Source organism: Argentina silus (assembly GCF_951799395.1).
Source record: "Argentina silus genome assembly, chromosome: 1".
In the NCBI taxonomy this organism is placed as follows: Eukaryota; Metazoa; Chordata; class Actinopteri; order Argentiniformes; family Argentinidae; genus Argentina; species Argentina silus.
In genome coordinates, this window is record NC_139655.1 from 38418392 (window position 1) to 38440822 (window position 22431).

The 22431-nt window shown below is 43.3% G+C and overlaps 2 protein-coding genes across 2 annotated transcripts in view; one reads left to right on the forward strand and one right to left on the reverse strand.

Moving 5' to 3' along the window:
• Nucleotides 1–10519: 10519 nt before the first annotated feature.
• Nucleotides 10520–13622, forward strand: LOC310821012 (uncharacterized protein; the record flags this gene model as incomplete). Its single annotated transcript, XM_083692854.1, has 5 exons — nucleotides 10520–10531; nucleotides 11496–11946; nucleotides 12141–12221; nucleotides 12435–12515; nucleotides 12703–13622. 5 exons carry the CDS (start codon nucleotides 10520–10522, stop codon nucleotides 13620–13622), a joined length of 1545 nt encoding a protein of 514 aa, XP_083548980.1.
• Nucleotides 13623–16756: 3134 nt separating this feature from the next.
• The window catches only part of saga (S-antigen; retina and pineal gland (arrestin) a), a gene marked incomplete at both ends in the record, with an annotated part of 6744 nt that continues 1069 nt past the window's right edge, over nucleotides 16757–22431 (reverse strand). Inside the window, 11 exons of the mRNA XM_083692974.1 lie at nucleotides 16757–16865; nucleotides 17549–17626; nucleotides 17856–17954; nucleotides 18098–18235; nucleotides 18421–18493; nucleotides 18726–18810; nucleotides 20230–20365; nucleotides 21156–21223; nucleotides 21424–21483; nucleotides 21765–21964; nucleotides 22111–22155. Coding sequence (XP_083549100.1) covers nucleotides 16757–16865; nucleotides 17549–17626; nucleotides 17856–17954; nucleotides 18098–18235; nucleotides 18421–18493; nucleotides 18726–18810; nucleotides 20230–20365; nucleotides 21156–21223; nucleotides 21424–21483; nucleotides 21765–21964; nucleotides 22111–22155 — 1091 coding nt within the window. The remainder of the gene's footprint in view (nucleotides 16866–17548; nucleotides 17627–17855; nucleotides 17955–18097; nucleotides 18236–18420; nucleotides 18494–18725; nucleotides 18811–20229; nucleotides 20366–21155; nucleotides 21224–21423; nucleotides 21484–21764; nucleotides 21965–22110; nucleotides 22156–22431) is intronic.

Below are 22431 nucleotides of genomic sequence, written 5' to 3' on the forward strand. Positions count from 1 at the left end.
GACATCTACAGACCCCGCAGCCAACACAAACTGACAAGAGTGAATGCATCATAGTGGTTAAGAAATATGCAGTTTGATTACCATAACTTGACTGCAGTGAAACACTCTGAACACAGTCTTTTATGTTTAAAATCTCAGAGTTAATAAGTGGGCAAGTAAAAACACAGCTGTCATACCACGTTGTGAATCAAACCAACACGCTCTTTAGGCTCTCCTCTTCTTTCAGGGAACAGCTTGAAATAAACAGAGAAATAAGGTATTTGAGTTATACAAATACACAGTATTGGTGTCCTGTTGCAACGATGTGCAGCTTTCTTTGTGAAATATTTATTGAAATTGGATTAGCGCCTGTGGATTCCTTACAAACATGGCTCTATCCAAATTATTGGATAGGTGTAGGGACAAGTACATGCTGAGAATCAAAATAGCTTCATAAACCCATAAACCTTCGGGCCATCAAAAAATAAATACAACATTGACTATACTGTACCTGAATATTTTCAGTTAAAAAGGAGCAATGTCAGATCATTTCTTTCACTTACATCTTGAGAAACATGGTTGGGACAGGACTGACGGATGCGCTGTTTGAACTATGTTAATAACTAACTAGAGATGTTTACTGTGAGTCCACAGTCTGTGCCTCTGCTGTCACTTCCAGCATTCCCCCCCGACACAACTCCTATTCTAACCCCCACAAGGGATCACACAGTGGCACACACACTTATGAAGCATATGTGTATACATGAACATAAATCAAGGTAATATCCACATAATCAAATGAATAATCCACCTGTCATACACACTTTGGTACATAACTTACCATGTCAATTTCAATTCCTCATAGAAGGCCCCATTTTGAACATTATCGTCACCCCCACATTTACGTAGAATCAAACCTTTGAAATGATAAAAAGACATACATATACAGTATAACAGGTGACCCCCCCCCCACACACACACACTGTCTCATGTGAATTACAAAACATGTCACACAAAAAAAGACACACACACACACACACACACACACACACACATTTTATTGAAATGTAATCTGTAAAAAGTACAGATACATCCCAGTCAGGGGCATCCGGATGTTGCCCAGGTACAACTCTGTTAGGGTTAGGGTTAGGGTTAGGGTTAGTTATCTGCTGACTCGGATGTTCAGTGACCATAATACTGTAAGACCTTTCCTACTTTAAATAGGTTAGGAGTTGATATAAAAGTTGTGTCAACTGATACTCCCCTCTTGCCTTACTTTCAAAAACAGTGTCATGGTTTGACTTTGTCCCCCAATGAAACACTTCATAATCTAACTGAATCCATCAATTACTTGTCATTATCATACAACAGGAAAAGAGATGGCCATCCTATAAGAGAGACCTACTGCTTTAAACACATTACTGGGGCTCTTAAAGTTGGAATGCCCCTCCCACACACACACACGCACACACGCACACACGCACACACGCACACACGCACACACACACACACACACACACACACACACACACACACACACACACACACACACACACCTTTGCTACTGTTAAAACCCACAAAGCTGAGAAAGAACAGCCCTCGAATAGAGGCACTTTGAAAACATATTTGTGTCTGAGGGTGTGGAAATGAGGCCAGTTATTAGGGTTAGGCATTCATCTCCCATTATCCTCTTTGTGTTGGAGCCTTGTTTGTCCAGCTTGGGTTTCCATGTATATGCACTATTTAATTTATTACAGAACCGTCCAGAATAAAAGACACAGCTCAGATTCCATTGGGTTCTGAATAGGGAACCAAACTATTTGGAATGGAAGGTGTGGTTATCCCCAGGACACCATAGGTACAGTACTGACTGTCCCACACATAGTGTAGCAGGGTCAGGGGTTTGGCCTGTTTTGTATTCCTGAGTTTCCTGGACCACTGTCCTCTTTTCCATGCCCATGGCTACTATATTATTATTATATATTTTTTATTAACCTTTATTTATCCAGGGAGACACACTGTCTCTTTAGCGGATGTCCCCTGTTCACAATACAAACATGATTACAAAACAACCCCTTAAAAAACACAAAAAACACACACATTAATCAATCAAAACCAGAGCATGTCTCTGTGAGCTGGTCCCTAACCAAGGACTTAAAACTGGTGTAAGGGACCAAGTGCTTCAACTTCAGCCAACCCTGAAGATCATTCCAAGTCTGAGGAGCACAGTAGCTAAAAGCAGTTTTCCCAATTATGTAGACACCCACGGGTCCTTTAAAAGTATCAAGCTCTGAGCGTGTGACTGATCACTACTAGGTTGCCATAAAAGTAATGATGTGAGGGAAATTGGGAGTTTTAAAATAACTGTGTTCTATACAAATAAAATCCAATGACAAACCCTTCTCAAACTTGTCAAGTCATCCCAACTTACAGACCGATGCAAAAGACAATGGTGGGTGTGGAAACTATCCCTGGAGATGAACCGCAGAGCATAATTTAGTGATAAATTGCAGATGGGGAACAGGGGAGGGGTTGACGTAATGTCAGTTGAGTGGTGGTTGGAGGGGCGGGGTCTGAGGTGTTGTCAGTTGAGCAGTCTTATGGTCTGTGGGTAGAACTTGTTGGTCCAGGTCTGGATACTCCAGTACCATTTGATAACAGAGAGAACAGGGTGTGGCTGGGGTGGCTGCGGTCCCTGATGATCTTCCTGGCCTTCCTCTTGCACCTCCCGGAGTAGATATCCTGTAAGGCTGGGAGCTCACAGCCCTTGATGAACTGGGCCATTTTCACCAGCCTCTGCAGAGCCTTAAGGTCAAGGGCAATGCAGCTGCCATACCAGGTGGTGATGCAACCGGACATGATACTCTCTATGGTGCACCCATAGAAGTTTGTGAGGATCTGGGGGGCCATGCCAAAAAACAAGCGGTGATGCACCATCCTGATCACTATATGGGTGTGGTGTGACCATGTTAAGTCCTCAGTGATGTGGACACCGAGGAACTTGAAGCTGCTGACTCTCACCACTGCAACCCCACCGATGTGGAGGGGGGGGGGAAGTCCATGATCAGCTCCTTAGTTTTGCTGATGTTGGAGGAGAGGTTTTTTTCCTGCCACAAGTCCGCCAGGACTCTTCCCTGTAGGCTGTCTCATCATTTTTAGTGATCAGGACAACCACAGTGGTATCATCAGCAAACTTGATGATGGAGTTGGAGCTGTGCGAGACCACACAGTCATGAGTGAACAGGGAGTACAGCAGGGGACTGAGCACACAGCCCTGGGGGGCTCCCGTATTGAGAGTCAGAGTGGAGGAGGTAATACTGCCTACCCTCACCACCTGGGGTCTGCCTGTGAGGAAGTCCAGGACCCAGATACACAGGGAGGTGTTGAGACCCAGGGCCCTGAGCTTGGTGACATGCTTGGAGGGGACAATGGTGTTGAAGGCTGAACTTAAGTCGATGAACAGCATTCTCACATAGGTGTCTCTCTTGTCCAGGTGGGATACGGCAGTGTGCACGGTGAAAGCAATGGCGTCATCAGTGGATCTGTTGGGGTGATATGCAAATTGAAGTGGGTTCAGTATGGCAGGTAGTGTGGAGTTAATGTGGGACGTTCAATTTTGGCTCCCTTCAAGGTACAAATATGCAGATCATTGTTATCAATATTACAGGATCAAGAAAAACATACATTTAGTTTTCTCCTCATTCAGCACCAGCTGCCACCAGCTGCCATCTCCTGCATACACAATAGCTGTTTGCCCGGTGGCGGAAGTCAGAACCAGATGGGTCTGCCAAGAACGAGTCCACACTCCACACACCAATTCACCGAGGGCTTAAAGGAGGGCCAAGTGCGGCAGTTGCTCCAACAGGAGGCACGGCAGCAGCCAGAAATAACATTTGATCAGATTAGTGGGGAGGCCGAAGCACTGGCCTGGGAGTTGAAAAATAGTGACTGTCAGGTCTGCTGCCATGTTGTTCCTGATATAGGTGATGCACCAACAACTGAAATGGAAGGAAAATGTGCAAGGAACAGGAACAACTAAGCACCCTGACTAAGTCCCTAGGGCTTTAGCAGGTGGCTACTCCATCAGCTGCTCCTCCACAAGTGTTAAGGGGGACAGTATCAGACAGAGAACCGCATTCCAATGGGACCGACAGGGTAGACCCATTTGCTTGGAGTGTGGACAGCCTGGCCATGTCCAATGCCATTGCCCAGCCAGGGGAGATGGACAGGCCCTGTTAAATTGGAACCCCTGACTACTGTTGGGGACACCTGAGAAATGCCCAGAAAATTCTGCCAGTGTGGGAAACTGTCCCTGTGTAGAGGTGGAGGTAAGTGGTGTAAAATGACAATGCATGTTGGATACTGGGTCCCAAGTAACCATGTTCAGTTTTAGCTTCTTTCCAGAAGTGGCTCGGGAACCCATGCCTGCAAGTCTCCTCAGACACCCTGAGGGCAGCTAATGTCCTCACCATCCCATATGTTGGTTATGCAGTTCTGGAATTTGTTATGGGAGAGGTAAAGATTCCAGCTAAAGGGGTGGTGGTTGTCAAAGATGACTGTTTGGGGGCTGACCAAAGGATACTTGGGATGAACGGTTACAATTGTCCCATGATTTCTGTATTCTGTTTTCAAGTATTCTATGTGCAACAATGCAAAGACTAAATAACCTGGTGCTGGAGAAAGGGGAGTAGAGGGATAAGGACCTGTGGCCTCTAAGGCCAAATTCCAAGGCCAGTTTATATAGTTTATATAGTTTCTCTGGGAGATGAGTCCCAGAGAGAGAGAGAGATAACCTGCTAGCCTGAAACATAATTTCTTTGTAACAGAAACAACTTTGTAACAGTACCCTTTCCAAAAGATGTCCACCTTCAGATCTCTTTATTACATCTCATTGCAAACCTGAAAACAATTGTGTTGCTGCGGAAGAAATTACACATACAGTACAGAACATCAGTGCTCAGTGCTGGAAAGAAATATTTCAAAGAGCCCTGCAGGAAGCACACACTTTCCACTCCATTGTCAATATGATGGCTAGAAAGGAGTGGCAAAAGGCTTTTCACTGTATGCCAAAGAGTTGTGCAGACCCCTGAGCCTGAGGGGACCATAGGCTCTGCATTTCTGACTAAGGGAGATCCCAACGGGATCCCAGCCAGCTGTGAAAAGTTACAGTGGGCAAGAGTAATTGGTGGAAGCTCCTCAAAGGACTACTATGCCCTTGTGGAGGACCACAAGGGCATAATAGAAATTAGAACCCTTTCATGTCTGCAGAGAGTGGGACCTGGTGGTACGCATCAAGACCCCAGGGGAAGTGGAAATAGAAGTACAGTTGTTCCAGCTCCATCTTGAGGGGTGCCCTCCTGTGAACCTCCCACCTACAGTCATGAGAAAAAGTTAGGACACCCCCCAAAATATTAAGTTATTCTCTTAAAAATATGGACATATCAATATGTTATCTTCTTTCTAACAATGTCTATAGATAAAGGGGATGTAATTGAACAAAAAACTATGAAAATGTAACTTTGTAATCATTTATTTAACGAAAAATTAACAATAATGCCAATTCCTACTGAGGAAAAAGTTAGGACACCCTATGCCCTAATAGCTAGTATTGCCCCCCTTGGCTGAAATAACCTCAATTAGACGTTTCTTATAACTGTCTACAGGTCTCTGACATCAATTGGGAGAAAGTTTTTCCCACTCCTCCTTGCAGAATTCTTTCAGCTGTGTGATGTTCGAGGGGTGTCTTGCATGCACAGCCAGTTTCAAATCAATCCACAGCATCTCAATAAGATTAAGATCCGGGCTTTGACTTGACCATTCCAGAACTCTCAATTTATTTTTCTTGAGCCATTCCTTGGTAGATTTACTGGAATGTTTTGGGTCATTGTCATGTTGCATGGTCCACATCTGCTTCAGCTTCAACTTTCGAACAGATGGTCTCACATTTTCCTCAAGCACCCTCTGATACAATACAAAATTCATAGTGGATTCTATGATGGTGAGCTGACCAGGCCCTGCTGCAGAAAAGCAGCCCCAAACCATGACATTTCCACCCCCATGCTTCACAGTTGGTATGAGGTTCTTGTTCTCAAATGCTGTCTTGGTTTTGCGCCAAACATGTCTACTCTTACTGTGCCCAAATAGTTCAACTTTGGATTCATCTGTCCAAAGCACATTGTTCCAGAAGTTCTGGTCTTTCTCTAGGTGTTCTCTGGCAAACTTTAGTCTTGCCCTGATGTTTTTTTTTGACAGCAGGGGTTTCCTCCTTGCACACCTCCCATGTAATGCAAACTTGTTCAGTCTTATGGTGGATGCATGTACTTTGACATCAATTGTGGCAAGAGATACCTGTAGGTCTCGTGATGACATTCTGGGATTGTTGGAGACTTCTTTAAGCATCTTTCGGTCAGCTCTTAGGCTGAACTTGCTTGGGCGGCCTGACCTGGCCATGTTGGTGGTGGTTTTAAATGTTCTCCACTTGTAAATTATTTTCCGGACAGTGGAATGGCCAATTTCGAATAGTTTGGAGATCTTTTTATATCCCTTCCCAGACTCATATGCATCTACAATTTTTCTTCTGAAGGCCTCAGAGAGCTCTTTTGATCTCGCCATGGTGATGCAACTCACTTCAACAATCAAGAGCAAACCAAACTAAATATCTGAGGTTTAAATAGGACAGGCTCCTCCAAAATCCTCTGTAACGCTGTTCTAATCATTTGCACCTGATGTGGTGCTCTTTATTATAATTTTAGGCATTTTAAGTGGAACTAAATGTGGGGGTGTCCTAACTTTTTCCTCACAAGAAGATTGCATTTCTATTAATTACATTTTACCAATCATTTTTTAAATAATTAGTTTCAGTTGTATTTGTTTAGTTATATTACCTCAATTTTTCAATATTGTTCAAATGAATATCAAATGTCCATATGTTTGAATATGTTGAAGAAGACAAAGGTTTTCATAGGGTGTCCTAATTTTTTCTCATGACTGTATACAGGGGTTGAGCCCAGCACAGCAGCAGAAACTCAATTCCCTCTTGACTCACTGGTCCCCTGTGTTCTCAACCTACCAGGAGGTCTTTGGCCGGTCAGATGTTGTCCTGCACCATATTCGGTAAACACTGTAGACCGGTCCCCTCTGCAAAATCCCCTTTGTTTGTCTGTCTCTTTGTTTTGTGTTTCACCAACTGAGGTCTGAGACCAATGGGCTGGCCCATACCTACTGTGGGAGAAAGCAGTGAGGAAGCAGGCTGTACCAGCCAGGCAAGCCGGGATTGCATTTCAATATGCAGAGGAGACAAATATCAACACACTATGCAGAGCCTTGGCTCCGCCCAGTAAGGAACGTGATTTTGTTTGTGTGAATGTGCCTGTATTTCCATACTGTGCCTTGCTGCTTGCCTACATTGAAAGCCGCCATTATCAAAACAGGTCGCGAGGTCGGCGTTGGAGGCGGGGCCATCGACAACTTCACCCTGTGGGAGCGCTAAAGAGAGCAGTTGTTCTGCCGAGCCAGGCTAGAGGTGAAAGGATCGGACATGCCATGCCAGGCCAGAGGTGGAAGGATTGGACTTGCCATGCCAGCCCAGAGTTGCAGTGTTGGAGTGAGATTTGCAGTGCCTTACCAGTATTAATGTGCAGTGATTCCACGCAAGGTTTGCAGTGAGATTTAATAGGCAGTGTAAACCTAGCTATGGGGGGGCGGTCTATTCGGCCAGCATAGTCAGGAGTAGGGGCAGTGCTGTGGGGGGTGGTGGTGAGAAGAGGGAGGTCCGGTGTTTGTACTTCATGACATGGTGTAATAAAGTATTTATTGTGCATTACTTACCTGTCCGGGTCTTCTGTGTTTGGGTTGTGTGCTGGGGAAATCTAAATCCTGCATTGGGTGGAGTTTACAAGGGTGCACTCTAAACCATGAGAGTTGCAATGGTTTTTGATTCTTGTTTAGATTTTGGCTTTTGCCATAGATTTGGTTCTATTTAGGGCCAATCAAATTAAGGGATTATCTAAACCGGTTACTGGAAAGCGTCTTTGGGTCTTCGAAAAGTGCTATATACATTTTATGTAGTACGGTACAGTATTATTCTCATTATCTCAACCAGTGAACTCAATTTCTGAGAGTATTGAGGATTGTAGAAGCTAGGTTTTGCACATTTATGCAAAGGAGAGCATACTAAAAAAAGATGACTGACGTAAGCTGTGTCTGAACGCTCATACAGTACTACCAACTGTTTGCGAAAAAGTACAGCAATTTCAGGGATATCTGTATTTCGATGGGGGATGCTCTAGCCTCAGTGCAGACAAGTGACTAGTTAACACCTAAGCAAGCAAGCCCTCAATTAACTAAAGTAACAGAAAATACACATACTTATCTCTCCACATGAATATGTGGCACAATGCCATTGTCTATTCTCATGACATAACATAACTAGGGTCTCATGATAAATCTCTATAAGCATTACATAACACCCACAACACTATTCAGAGACACTACTGCCCCGCCTACCTTACCTGTTCCATTGAATTGTGGGACTAAAACCGGAAAGGATGTCCTGAATAGGGTGCAGTGAATTCATACTACATAGAAAGGCAAATCTAGTATGACATCCTGGCATTTTATATTTCTTTAAATTTCACGTACTGTAAAATTTTCTAATCTTGCATACTGAAAATGCCTACTAAATAGATCGCAATATGAGCATTAGGTCACAGCCATAGTCATACAAATACTCTAAACTCTTGTACCAGTGTGCCAAAGGCAAATTTCCATTTCACGAAAATGTAATGGACAATAATGTTTCCTTATCTTATCTACTGTAAGGGTGTTGAGACCAATGTGCATATCTTAAATGCACTTTAAGATAAACTTGACTTGACATTTGGATCCCATTATTCACTATAACAGGGGCACAGTCTTGCATCCAGGGGCAGTCTAGAGACAGACACATGAGTTGAAGTAGGGCAGTGAAGCCTGGTGTCTCTGGAGTACTAGTTATAGCAGTCTGAAAGAGATCCACTTTCAGGCTCAGCTCCTTATCTCCTCATCTCCAAAATCAAAGAGAGAGAGAGAGAGAGAGAGAGAGAGAGAGAGAGAGAGAGAGAGAGAGAGAGAGAGAGAGAGAGAGAGGAATAGAGGAGCATTCAACAAAGTGGAAGAGAAATAGACAAAGCTGCATTTCATTTTATGTCGGTGTTATTTTATGGAGTTATTTGGAGTTCATGAATGCCTTGTTGACCAGTGAACCCTGGACGACCTCTGAACCCTGTGAGTCCTCTCATTCCAGGACTACCAGGGCGACCTGTATTGGTGGAGAGTGGCAGAAGGCAAAGCAGAGACTTAGAAAAACAATACATTTGCAACTAGTGATATCATGTGTTCTGTGCATATACCATGTGAACATGTTTTTAAATCTATGTGTCCATGTGTACAACTGGAGAGAGAGAGAGAGAGAGAGAGAGAGAGAGAATGAGAGGGAAAGGGAGATGGACAGATAGTAAGAGAGGGTAAGAAAGTAGAGGTGAGATTGAAGGAGAGACAGTGAGTGTACATGATGGAACGGGTGACACTGGAGAGAGGGAGGAGAGGAGAAAATATGAGAGGGAGATTTAGAGGTGGAGGAAGGAGGGTGAGAGACCAGGTCCAAGGAAGTCATGGGAGAAGGTGGGAGGAGGATGGAAAGTAGGAGAATGAGAGAGACCCCTCTTTTTTTCCTTGTCTATTATGTTGATTATTATATTTGGGACGGTGCTGTTTATCACTAATGAGGTCACTTTACAGGCAGAAGCCCTAGTTTCTCTGTTTAAAGTACAATGGAGTATCTCTTTCAGCCCAACCCTCCCCTACTTTACTTTGTCTGCTGGTCCAGTGGGTGCCAGGGGGACTGAAAGAGGTGTTGTTTTGGGCGAGGCCTATAAATTGATCAATGCCTCAGTCCCGCTCATCATATCTCAAGCATCTCGCTCTGCAGATGATGGCACAAGACTCCAAAGGAATGGTGAGTTAAACTTATGAGTGGTGAGGGGGAATCATATTATAATATGATGCAAACCTTATGCCATTTACAAGACGCTTTTTTCAAAGCCACTGTACAGTAAATAGTGAGTGCATCTTTTTTTGTGTATACTGTATGGTCCCAGAGAGCTGCAACCTCTTGCTCTGATGCTAATTATTTATTTATTTAACCAACCTTTCGGCAGCAAGCTGCCTTCTTCAGGGTTTCAATCGATGGTTGATCACTGTTGTAGGTGAGTGGTAAAATTGGCAGGTGTTTGATTGGTGAATGGTCTGTGTCATTAGTTTTATGGGAATATATTCTCAGAGTGAAAAGTGAGTTTGTTTTGTGGCATTACCTGTGGATGATGGTCCACAATACATGGTGCAATTGGTTAACAACAGTTGTTCAGTGATTGGCAATGGCATGTAAAATGGCATGCAAAAGTGAATCTGTCATTATCATATGAACTGTTTAATAATATCATATTGAGGTGCCCTTGACTATGTTTTCAATTGAGTGCTACCTGCGAATATTATGTAAGGGATAATGAATGACGAGGTATGCACTGATAGGGAAATTACCCACGATGCAGAGGTGTAAAATGGCCTGAGACGCAGCTGATGTTCACCTGAAGTCATCAGTCTGTGGAAAAATAAGGACTGGGCCATTTTTTCAATCTTTCAAACAATAGGAAAACTGTGAACATTCATGTTTTACTCATGTTTGCACCTTGTTCTTATTGGTTTTAGCTTAACGTAACGTCTAGGGTCTTACGATCTCTTGACCGCACAAGACGAAACATGTTAGCCTATCTGTAAGTTAACAAAAAATCTTTAGGGAGAGGGACTGCTACGCACATACGCAGTCTGACCAGATCATACACCCTTGTTAAGGATTTTCATGCATACATTTCCTGTAAAATAATATTTTTGTGGCTCAAAAGCTGAATGAAAATGTATTCATACATTCAGAGGCTGATCTCTTTATCACACATGAGTGTTAATTGCCTATATTTGTAAATAAATGAAAACTGTGTCCAGGTATCTAAGGGTTAAAATTTGGTTGAATGGCCCTAGCATGTTTCATTTGTATTGGGGGCTAAAATTAGCTGATGTAAGCAGTAGTTTATTTAAACAAATCCAAACCATGGATAATGCTTCATACAAAAACTCGGAACTCGGAAACTTGGAACTTCAAGAGTTATAATGAACTGAAGTTGTTTGCATAGAGCTTCCTATTTGTTGGTTGTGATATTCTCCAAGTGGCAAACTCTGGTATCATCTTTCTACAACAAATTTCCAAGTTGGAAATTCCTAGGTGGAAATCCCAAGTTGGAAATTCCTAATTCCGTGGTGGACGGCTACCATTGGATTTCGAGCCACTCAACCATCTTCTAATTATACAAAATGTTTGGTGTAATATGTGCCGTCAGAATGTAGTTTGAGTTTGTTGAACTTACTACTTCCACTCCCTGTTTAATTATCTCGGTCTCTCTCTCTTTCTGTGTCTCTCTCTCTCATAGATGATGAAAAGTCTACTGGGACTGCTCCTATGCTCCTCCCTGACCTCAGCAGCGATCTTCCCTCTCACATCCCCGGGTCCAGAGGACGACTACCCCTTAAATTACCCGATTGATAATGAAATCTACCCCACAGACTCTGACGGCCATCCCCTGCCATTTGATCCCATGCTTAACAGTAATGCCCGGAGCCATAATGATCCCCCAAAGCAATATCCATATCCTATGCAGACTGGAATGAACATGACTGGGAAGGGAAAACAGGGGGACCCTGTGGAGCTCACTCTGCTGGAGAACACAGGCGGGGGGCCGGAGCCTGACATGTCCTACTGCCAGATGCTGTTGGATTCACCAGTGCCGCCCCCTATGGATCAGGTGCCCTGGTTTTGTGTCTGCTCGCGATGCAAGAGCAATGTAGGATCGAAGGGAGACAGAGGAGACAGGGGCTTGCCAGGTATGTAGATCAGCATTAATGAGATATACACTGTACACTGACATGGTAGCATGACAAGCCAGTTGTACACATGGACACATAGATTTAAAAACATGTTCACATGGTATATGCACAGAACACATGATATCACTAGTTGCAAATGTATTGTTTTTCTAAGTCTCTGCTTCGCCTTCTGCCACTCTCCACCAATACAGGTCGCCCTGGTAGTCCTGGAATGAGAGGACTCACAGGGTTCAGAGGTCGTCCAGGGTTCACTGGTCAACAAGGCATTAAAGGTAAACTAGCTTTCCATTCCGTTAATTCATCAACAACTAAATGTCAATGAACTCCAAATAACTCCATAAAATAACACCAACATAAAATGAAATGCAGCTTTGTCTATTTCTCTTCCACTTTGTTGAATGCTCCTCTACTCCTCTCTCTCTCTCTCTCTCTCTCTCTCGTTCTCTCTCTCTTTTTCTATTCTGTTGTTTTCTTCTCTCTCACAGGTCAGAAGGGAGATGATGGTGAGAAGGGAGAGCGTGGGATACTTGGCTTCGCTGGCACAAAGGGTGGCCGCGGATTTAAAGGTTAGTCAAACAACAGACTCAGATGATTAATCTCTGCAGCATCCAGCTTTTGAAATAGATCTCATCTGTGTGTGTGTGTGTGTGTGTGTGTGTGTGTGTGTGTGTGTGTGTGTGTGTGTGTGTGTCTGTGCCTGTGCCTGTGTGCCTGTGCCTGTGCCTGTGTGCCTGTGTGCCTGTGTGTTCTCAGGGGACAAAGGGGACATGGGCCTACAGGGACTACAAGGCGAGCATGGAGCCCAGGGAGAGGCAGGTAGATGTTCTGAGACCTGTGTTAGTGTCCAGGGCCCCACAGGTGCAACAGGCCTGCCAGGACCAGCAGGGACCAGAGGCCTGCCTGGGGTAGCAGGCTCTACAGGGGCTACAGGACCCAAGGGGGATACAGGAGATGCAGGTGAGCTTGGTGCTCCTGGGTCAGATGGTGAGAAAGGGGAACATGGGGCCATGGGCGAGTGTAACTGCACTGATGGGACTGATGGGACCAATGGGCAACCAGGACCTATGGGGTCCAAGGGAGAGCAGGGTGAGGTAGGCACCGAGGGTGCCATGGGCATGGATGGTGAAAAAGGGGACATGGGGGACATGGGGATGATGGGGCAGCCTGGACCGTGCACTCCGGCCATCCAGTCATCTTTTTCCGCTGCACTCAAAGGAATTTATCCTCAGCCTAACATGCCCGTACCGTTCACCCATGTCATCAGCAACCGAGGGATGAACTTTGACCCGGACATGGGTATTTACACCGCTCCAATCAATGGCACCTATGTGTTCAGCTACAACCTGGTGGTCTTCAGTAAGGTGCTCAAAGTGGGGCTGTTCCATAACTTTTCGCCAATCGTCAAGACCACAGGGCACACTGATCTGGGCACCATCAGCCAGCAGGTGGTGCTCCACATGAGTATGCTTGATCGGGTGTGGCTTCAGGTGAAGGACACCGATAACAACGGCATGTTTTCTGACCCAGAGAGCAGCAGCACCTTCTCCGGGTTCCTGCTCAACCCCGATTCCTGTGCTTTGCCCTTGTTCCGAGACTTCTATAATCCGATGATGAATCAGAAAGGAACCTACGATTGGGGCGACCTTGATAATCCAGCACCAGTAGTCAATTAGAGAGGCACAGGTTATACTCAAATACATGTGCATAAAACACACCCTCTTACACACATACACACTTGCACACAAACACACATGCATAAATGAATCCACAGATATATAGTCCCAAGAAGGCATAACAACGCATCACCCTGGCCTGTTAGCCATGGGTAGTTTGCTGAACCAGGGTTGAATTAAATAGTTTATGCAGCATCAAATAAATCCATAGACTTAACATAATTTGGCTCCAAGCTCAAATCAATGGTGTATGCTATCACCCAAAAGCATTTCCTGTTACTCATGATTGTATCGTTTAGTAAAAGCCTGTTGGATCCTCAATAGAATTCTAACTTGTCTTGTCAGAGGAAAGACAACTTAAGACATTTCTACAAATCTTTATCACCTCCGCACACAGAAGCGCCATACACATCATGGCAATGAATAGATATGATCTGCTTTTTGATACAAATATCCAACTTTATATGTTTGATATTAGTAAGCTATTCATATGTTTGATATTAGTAAGACTGTAACAAAAGCTTTATTTTTTGATTCATCAATAGACTGAATAGGAGTATTGTGAAAATGTGTGAATCAGAATCAGAATTGAGGTGTTTGGAGAAGTACAGTACAATAAAGCAGATAGCATCAAATGAAGGGGATCAAAATTTGATTTAAAGAAAATGTATAGAGTAGTACACTATAGACATATAGGGAAAAGAGAGAAGGGGAGAGAGAGATAGAGGGAGAGACAGAGAATGAGGTAGAGCATGTAAAATGGGATATGAATTGGTGCTGTGGAAAGGTAGGAGGCTCTCTGTACTTTAGGAGACATTTGGGTTCCCCTTTGGTACACAGTGTGCATGTTTGGAACAACGGACAGTGTGATTCAGGTAGAGACATTGGGATCATTGGAACCACAGATATGTGACTACACTGTAATGCTGCCTAAAGGATCAAAAGACAAGAACCTTGGTTCAGTTAGTTTGGCTAGTTTTGCTAATGTCAAAATGCATCACCATACCTGTTGTGGTAACGAGAGGAACAGGAGGTAAGGAATGACTAGCCTGTTCTAGCTTTCCTGTTGTCTTCACTATCATTAAACCAGTACTTACAAAGGAGTGTTTTGTGATTTGAAGTTCATTGTGTATCAATTCTATTAGATGTTTCTGTTTTTCGTTGATTTTGTTTTCTGTATATTGCCAATCCTTTCTGGAATAAATGTTGACGATTTCTCTTGAGACTTGCCTTTGTCTGTGGTTGATTGGTTTGGCCGAACTTGTGTCTCTCAGACTTATTACTGTCTGACATGTTGAATGAGCTGTTCTAAGCTTGTCTGCAAGCTGGATTGACCTTATACAGTGCCCACCATAAGTACTGGAAAGAGGAAGCTTTGTCTTTTTTTATCTCTATACTCTAACAGTTTGGACTTGGGATCAAAGTAGCAAATCTCAGCTTTAATTACATGTTGTTGTTTTTTCATATTGGGTTCACCATTTAGAAAGTACTATTTTTTTAAACATACACTCCCTATTTCAGGGCTCCAAAAGTATTGGAAAAAAAATCATACAATGTCCAAATAAAGTACTCATGATTAGCATTTGGTCCACAATCCTTTGCATGCAATAACTGCCTGAAGTCTGCGACCCATTGACCCCACCAGACGCTGGGTATATTTTCTGTTGATCTGCCAGGCCTGTACTGTAGCCATCTTCAGTTGTTGTTTGTTTTGAGGTCTTTTTGCCTAAAATCTTATCATCAGGAAATTAAATGCATGTTCAATTGGATTTAAATCTAAAGAACTTTCTGCTTTTTGGCCCTGAAAAACTCCCTAGTTGCTATGGCAGTATGTTTGGGGTCATTGTCTTAATGTATGATAAAGCGCCATCCAATGAATTTGGAAGCCTTTGCTTGTATTCAAGCAGACAGGATGTTTCTGTACACTTCAGAAATACATTCTGCTGCTTAGTTAAAACAGGTCAGCCACTTATTCTGGCATCTATACAGTACATGCCCAGACCATAGCACCCCCTCCACCATGTTTCACAGATGAGGTGGTATGCTGCAAATCTTGGGCAGATCCTTTTTTCTCCAAACTTCCCTCTTGCAATCATGATAATATTCGTGTCATGGGTCCAGAAGACCATTTTCCAGACCTGCAGGATTTTTAGGTACTTTTTAGCAAACTGTAACCTGACCATCCCTTTTGAGGATAACTAGTGCTTTGCACCTTGCAGTGAAGCCTCTGTAGTTTCTGCAGATGGTCGTCTCTGACACATTCAAGCCTACTGCCTAGAGAGTGTTCCTGGTCTGTGAGACAGCTGTTTTTGTTTTTTATTAATTGTGGTGAGCATTCTTCGGTCATCCAATGTAGTCCAAGTCTTTCTTGGCCTACTAGCCTGTTTTGAGATTGCTGAGCTCACCAATGTTACAATAATGATGTTACAAACTGTTGATTTTTGGTGCCCTGAAATAGGGGGACTAGGTATAAAAGGGTTGTAATTTCTAAATGGTGAAACCAATCTGAAAAAACAAAACATTGAATTAAAGCTGAGAAACTCATAGTAATTGTTTGATTTCAAATTCAAACTGTTGGAATATAGACCTACAAGAAGACAAACATTTTCCTCTTTCCAATATTTATGGAGGGCACTGTATTTCCCCTGAATGAAAGGGTGGCATACAAGTAGCATTTGTGACAACATCTGAAGCTTTTATTACCATAAACAAGTACATGACCAGCCATGACTACAATGATATACCCAATTATCTAGTGCACTATAAATTAATTTTAACAAGATATCACCAAATAACAGTCAACGTAACACAATAGCTTTCACATGTCTCAAAATATCTGCCATTCACCCTCGACACACTCTACTGAAGAGGGAAGGATTTAATATCACCCTGTGGAAAATGTGCAGATAGCAAAGGAGAGTGATTGATGGTGTGGCGAAAAACTACAGATCCACTACTGTGAATTAACTTAAGCAATCAATTGTCTACCTCCTAAAGCAACTCCAATTGTTTTGTATAGCTATCATCACACTTTTATTTTATTATATTTCTCTCTGTTCCTGTTGGGTGAGGTACTGGAGGCCGCCACAGGGGGTGCTGTGACTGAGCCTGCTCAGCATCAAAAGGGGCTTTGCTTAGGGAGCAGCATCGCCACCTGACACGTTGCCCTCCTCTTCATCGTCAATCATACCCTTCAGATTATTGCGCTTGAACTCCTCAAACACCATCTCCTCCTCCAGCTCGCTGTTCACAGACAGACAGGCACAGAGATGGGGAGGAAAGGAGGAAGACATTGAAGCAGATAGAGAAACCGAAAAAAGGATAAGGACATAAAGCCATGGTCTGACCGAAACAAGAGAGGTAAAAGCAGAAATAAAAGGGATTTTGGCACATGCTGAAAATATGATATTCCCCATGCATCAACTGAACAAAAAAAAATCAACAAAGCTAATAGTCTGTTCTACTTTGAATTTCTGAGGGGAAATAGTGACAGGCGCTCGCTATCCGTTCTTGCACAGCAAGACTCGCGCAGCCTCATCATTTTTATCATTTAAATCACACTCCTGGTTATCCGATCACGAGCATCATCCAAACATGAGAATCAGTCCTAATATACAGATATGGATACGAGTACAACAAGCTCTGCACACCACTACAAAACAGCCAGATTGCCTGAGTCTACACAATGTAATTATGACAACAGTCCATCAATTATGCAGTCATCACAAGAACAACAAGCATAACATGAAGGCAGACATGCTCACCTTTCTCGCGCTTCAGATGACAGAACAGAATAAACACAGACAGATTAAGTGACATGGGTTGGGTGCATTAGGACACTCAGTTTCAAGTCCACAAAACATAGGATGATTTGAAATAGGCAAGAAACCCATCATGTACACATGCACATACAAACAATCACTCACACACAGATACTGAAGCAAACTTTACCTAAGTCAGGTTTTGGGTGCATCAGATTGAATGGTAACTCCACTCCCACCTCACTGAAGTAAAACAAACACTTGAAGCATTATCTGTTTTGCTAACCTAAAAAAACAATATCAATGTCAACAATATCTAAACAATCTCAGGAAGAGTAATCATACTGTATACTGTACCTAGATCCCATCATCCTGCGGAAGCATGAAAAGAGAGAAGATAGTGAATCAAACAGATGTATCATGTTTGATACATCATGTAAAATGTCACGCACGCACGCACGCACGCACGCACGCACGCACACAGTGTACTGACCCGCCGATGATGAGCTTGACCATGATTCTATACGATACCAGGATCCCCAAAACCTCTTTCATCACCCCTTCTTTAACACTGAAAGAGAGAGAGAGAAAGACAGTGAGAGACAAAGAGATAGATCAAGAGAGAGACAGACAATGACATGACTGTCATAGATCCAGGACACATCACTGAATGCGGCGACAAATCTTACCACAGGACAACAACATGACACTCACATGCTCGTTGATGCCAAATTGGTGTCCTCATGCTTAAGTTTACCATCAAGAGCTATGCCATGTCTCTCCCTGTTGTAGGACAATAGGGGAAGAAGAGTGTACACTTTCTGCAGGCTGGCGCCCGTGGAGACAGCATCCCTGGTCCAATAGAAATACCCACATTAGAAACATATATGACAAACAGACAGAAGACATTACATTCATTCCACATGATTGAGGATAAACAGATATGATAGAAAAACATCTATTTCTAATGTTTCAATATGTACAGTTTCAAACCTAAGGTTTCAATATGTTCTGTCTAAGGCCCAACTGATGCTTACCCAGAATCCTCTGTGGCAACAGCTTTTACGTAGCTGTCGTTAGAGTACAACACCACGGTGGCCACCTGCTCCACTGACAAATCAGAGGTGAAGGTAGAGATAGAGACAGAAGTTGACCTCTGCTGAGCTATCCATGCATTTCAGTCATCTATTTTACTGCCATGCAAGTTCAATAAAGTAAACAGGCAACTTTAACATTTACATCCAGACAGCTGAGCAGTTGGCTTACTTTTTTGACTTGAGATGGTACATTTCTGACACAGCTAGGTTACCATATCATTAGATAGTCATGTCTCTTTCCTCACCTGTGACAATGATGTTCTTCACGTTCTTGTTGGAGTTGTTTGTGATGTTGACTCGTACTTTAATAGGCTCTCCATGGTAGTACGTCTGCAAGGGAAGGTAAGAATGCCAGGGAGGGTGGCCATTTTGTTAGTCACGTGACAGTAGGGAGCTCTAAAAATGATGCAGGAGCTATCATAGCTCTATTACATTTCTACCAGCAATGTTTGAAACGACATGTTTGACCCCACGAAATAAGCCTCAGCCAGGTCTGATACCTTAACCCTCTGATCAAGACCAACTTTGACAGATGTCTATCCAAAGTAAGTGTTGCATTGCTTTTCCATGGTGTATGTATAAGGCATGTTGTAGAAGGGTACAGACACTTATTTTGTGATTTCACTTGGTTTTGAGAAACTTACGGGCACCAGCGACACCCTCATCAGTCTACAATGAACAAAACAAGGGGCAAACGTCAAACCGCAAGCAAAAGGCTCCAAAAGCATTCAAATACATTATTTTTTTAAACTACAAAGTTCCTAGCACAGTGATGTACGTCTTTAGATGTTGCACATAAAAAATGGTGGCGATCTGAACTTTTTCCGCAGTGTTATATGTTTTTTTAGACGTAAGCAATTGGGAGAGAAGTGAAGGCAAAGGGAGAGATGTGGAGGGGAAACATGGAAGTGATGAAGTATCATTGGAATCCCACAAAATGGAATATAACATTGTGGAAAAAGTTTTGATTGCTGCAATTTTCTATCTACAGCATCAAATTAAATTAATTAAATGAATTCTAAGATGTATATAGTGCCTTTTCACCATACACGGGTGCTCAAAGCGCTTTACATTGTTTGGGGGAAACTCAACTGTGTAGCACCCACCTAGGTGATGCCAGCATTCTCACCACAAATCAGCTGTCAGTGGATAAGTGAGGAGAAAATCATGGCAATTAGGAATCATGTGTGATTAGGTGGCCATGAGGTAATGGAGGTCTGATTGGGAATTTAGCCAGGACACTGGTGTTTACGCATCTACTCTTGCGATAAGTTCCAAGGGATCTTTAACACTTTAACATCAGGACTTAATTTGAACTTTTCATCTGAAGGACAGCATCCTCTATAAGGCAGTGTGGCCCAATCACTGCCTGAGAGCATTGGGGTCGCCTGGACCAGAGGAGGGAGTGCCACCTACTGCTCAACACCATCTAAAGACCTGCATGGGAGCTTATGGGAGCTTTGCAGTTTAAAAAAATATGTAATTGAGCATTCATCGTATCATTGTAGACTGATGTCACTGGTGCCAGTAAGTTTCTCATGAAAAAAAAAGTGTCTCTACCCTTCTTCAACATGCCTTCTACATCAAAAATAGAGATCTGGTCAAATATATCTGAACTTATCCTTTAACGTTTACATTTCAGGAGTGTAAACCGATCTGAGATCTGAATCCACAGACAACTACCCACTGGTACAGTTTCTACCTTGAGTTCCACCTTGCAATTGTTTAATATGAAACAGGAAGACTCACCTCTCTCTCCAGACTGGCCTCTAGGTGCAGGGGCTTGTCGGACATGACAAACTCTCTGTTGGTCTCCACCGTGGGGGCCGCCCCACCCTGCTCCGGAGCGTACTGCACTTTACGGATCATCAAACGCACTGTGCTCCTGAGAAGAGAGGAACGGATGGGAGCTATGAGGATGACCAGACATGGAACTGAGATTTGGAGGGAGATGTTGATATAGGGGGGTGTAAGGGAAGGCTGTGAGGCAGGACATAGGAGGTAAGACAGAATGTGAGAGAGGGGTTGAATCTCAAAACCCTTTCCTCAGTTCCTTGCATATCCCCTCTCCTTGCCTCCTTCTTACTTACAGTATGGTGTTGTGTGTGTATGTGTATGTGTGTGTATGTGTATGTGTGTGTATGTGTATGTGAGGGTATAGAGTGGTCCTCTGTGGCTGCTCAGTTGGTAGAGCATGGCGCTAACAACGCTTAGGTTGTGGGCTTCATTCCCGCTGGGACCATATATACTGAAATGAATGCACTCACTGCAATGTAAGTCACTTTGGATAAAAGCGTCAGCTAAATGGCATATATTATTATTATATTAGTGGGAGATGACAGTACAGTGCCTTCCGAAAGTATTCAGACCCACTTTTTCCACATTTTGTTGTGTTATAGAGTAAATTTAAAATGGATTAAATTAAAAGAATTTGCCACCAATCCACACACAATACCCCAGAATGATAAAGCGAAAACAGGTTTTTAGAAATTGAAATACAGAAATACTTCATGTACATAAGTATTCAGACCCTTTGCTACAAAACTCAAATACAAAAATGTCATCAACAAATCACTCAATAAGTTGAATTGAGCCCATCTTAATAAGTAAGGGAGGCCACAGGGTTGGCTTGGAATCCAGTGTGGCGTAAGGCTGAGCAACTGTATTTCACTGACCGTTTGCGTACTTTTGCATCCTGGCTCTCAGCGCTGAAGGCTTTCACCTCAAACTCAACGGCACATTGCTACCAAAACAAGAACAGAGCATGCTCAGAACCCCACCAACCAATGAGAGAGCAATGAGAGACACAGTGAATGGATGTTATGATGATGAAGATTGATTGAATATATGAATATAAAAAAAACATCTGAAATGTAATGCACTCATTGTATTAGGCAAGGATCCAATCAGAGAGGCAAACAGAACAGAGTTCTTGGCCCTTACCTTCCCAACTTCACGAGGGCCCGGTTGCAGACCCACTGAGCAAGGCAGGTTGTCCGGAAACTGAGACACACACAAAGCACACTCATTTGCAGGAGGGATCACTATGGATAACAAGTGTATGCCAGTGGAGGCTGGTGGAGGAAGAAATCAGAGGACGGGCTCATTGTAATGCATGGGACGAAATGAGGAATGGTATCAAACAACGCATTCCATGCATTACAATGAGCTTATCCTCTGATTTCTCCTTCCACCAGCCTTCCCTGGTGTGTAACTGCATGTATGTGCATATGTTTATATATGTGTATTATGAATACATGTACAAAGGTCCCCAAGGTCCACACCTCAAAGAAGAAAGGGTAGGCGTTGTCTCCTAGTTTCCGCAGCAGCTTCCCTTGTATTTTGGTGTGTGTTGACTGCTCCTTGTCCTGTAGGGGGGGGTAGATCTGACGAGTGGTCATGTAGATCTCCCTACGGAAGGCTAATCCCAAGACGTCCATATCATCCCGGCCATATCGGAATATGCAGGACAGGGTAACGAATGCTAGGGGGCGCCAAAAACACATACATAAATGTATCATGGTCAGGCTCCATTCGCACGCACGCACGCACACACACACACACACACACACACACACACACACACACACACACACACACACACACACACACACACACACACACACACACCTTTTTTCCCTTTGAGGACCTCAGGGTCAACCAACACGACACCATCTAGTGTAAGTGAGAAGAAGCACATGTTAACATTTGCAGAGGTAGATAATACAGAAGTTCGATAGAATTAATCACATTAACCTCTTAAGCTTTATTCCCTATTTGACAAATTGCCGGACCCAAACTAAATTGCCTATAACATTAGAAATATGATGATAAGATGTAAAAGCAGGATGCCATTTGATAGGTAACACCTTGAAGTTTTGTGTGGATATGCTCGCATCATAGTTCAGAATAACATACTACACATGACAGGGAGATAAATGGGCCCAATTA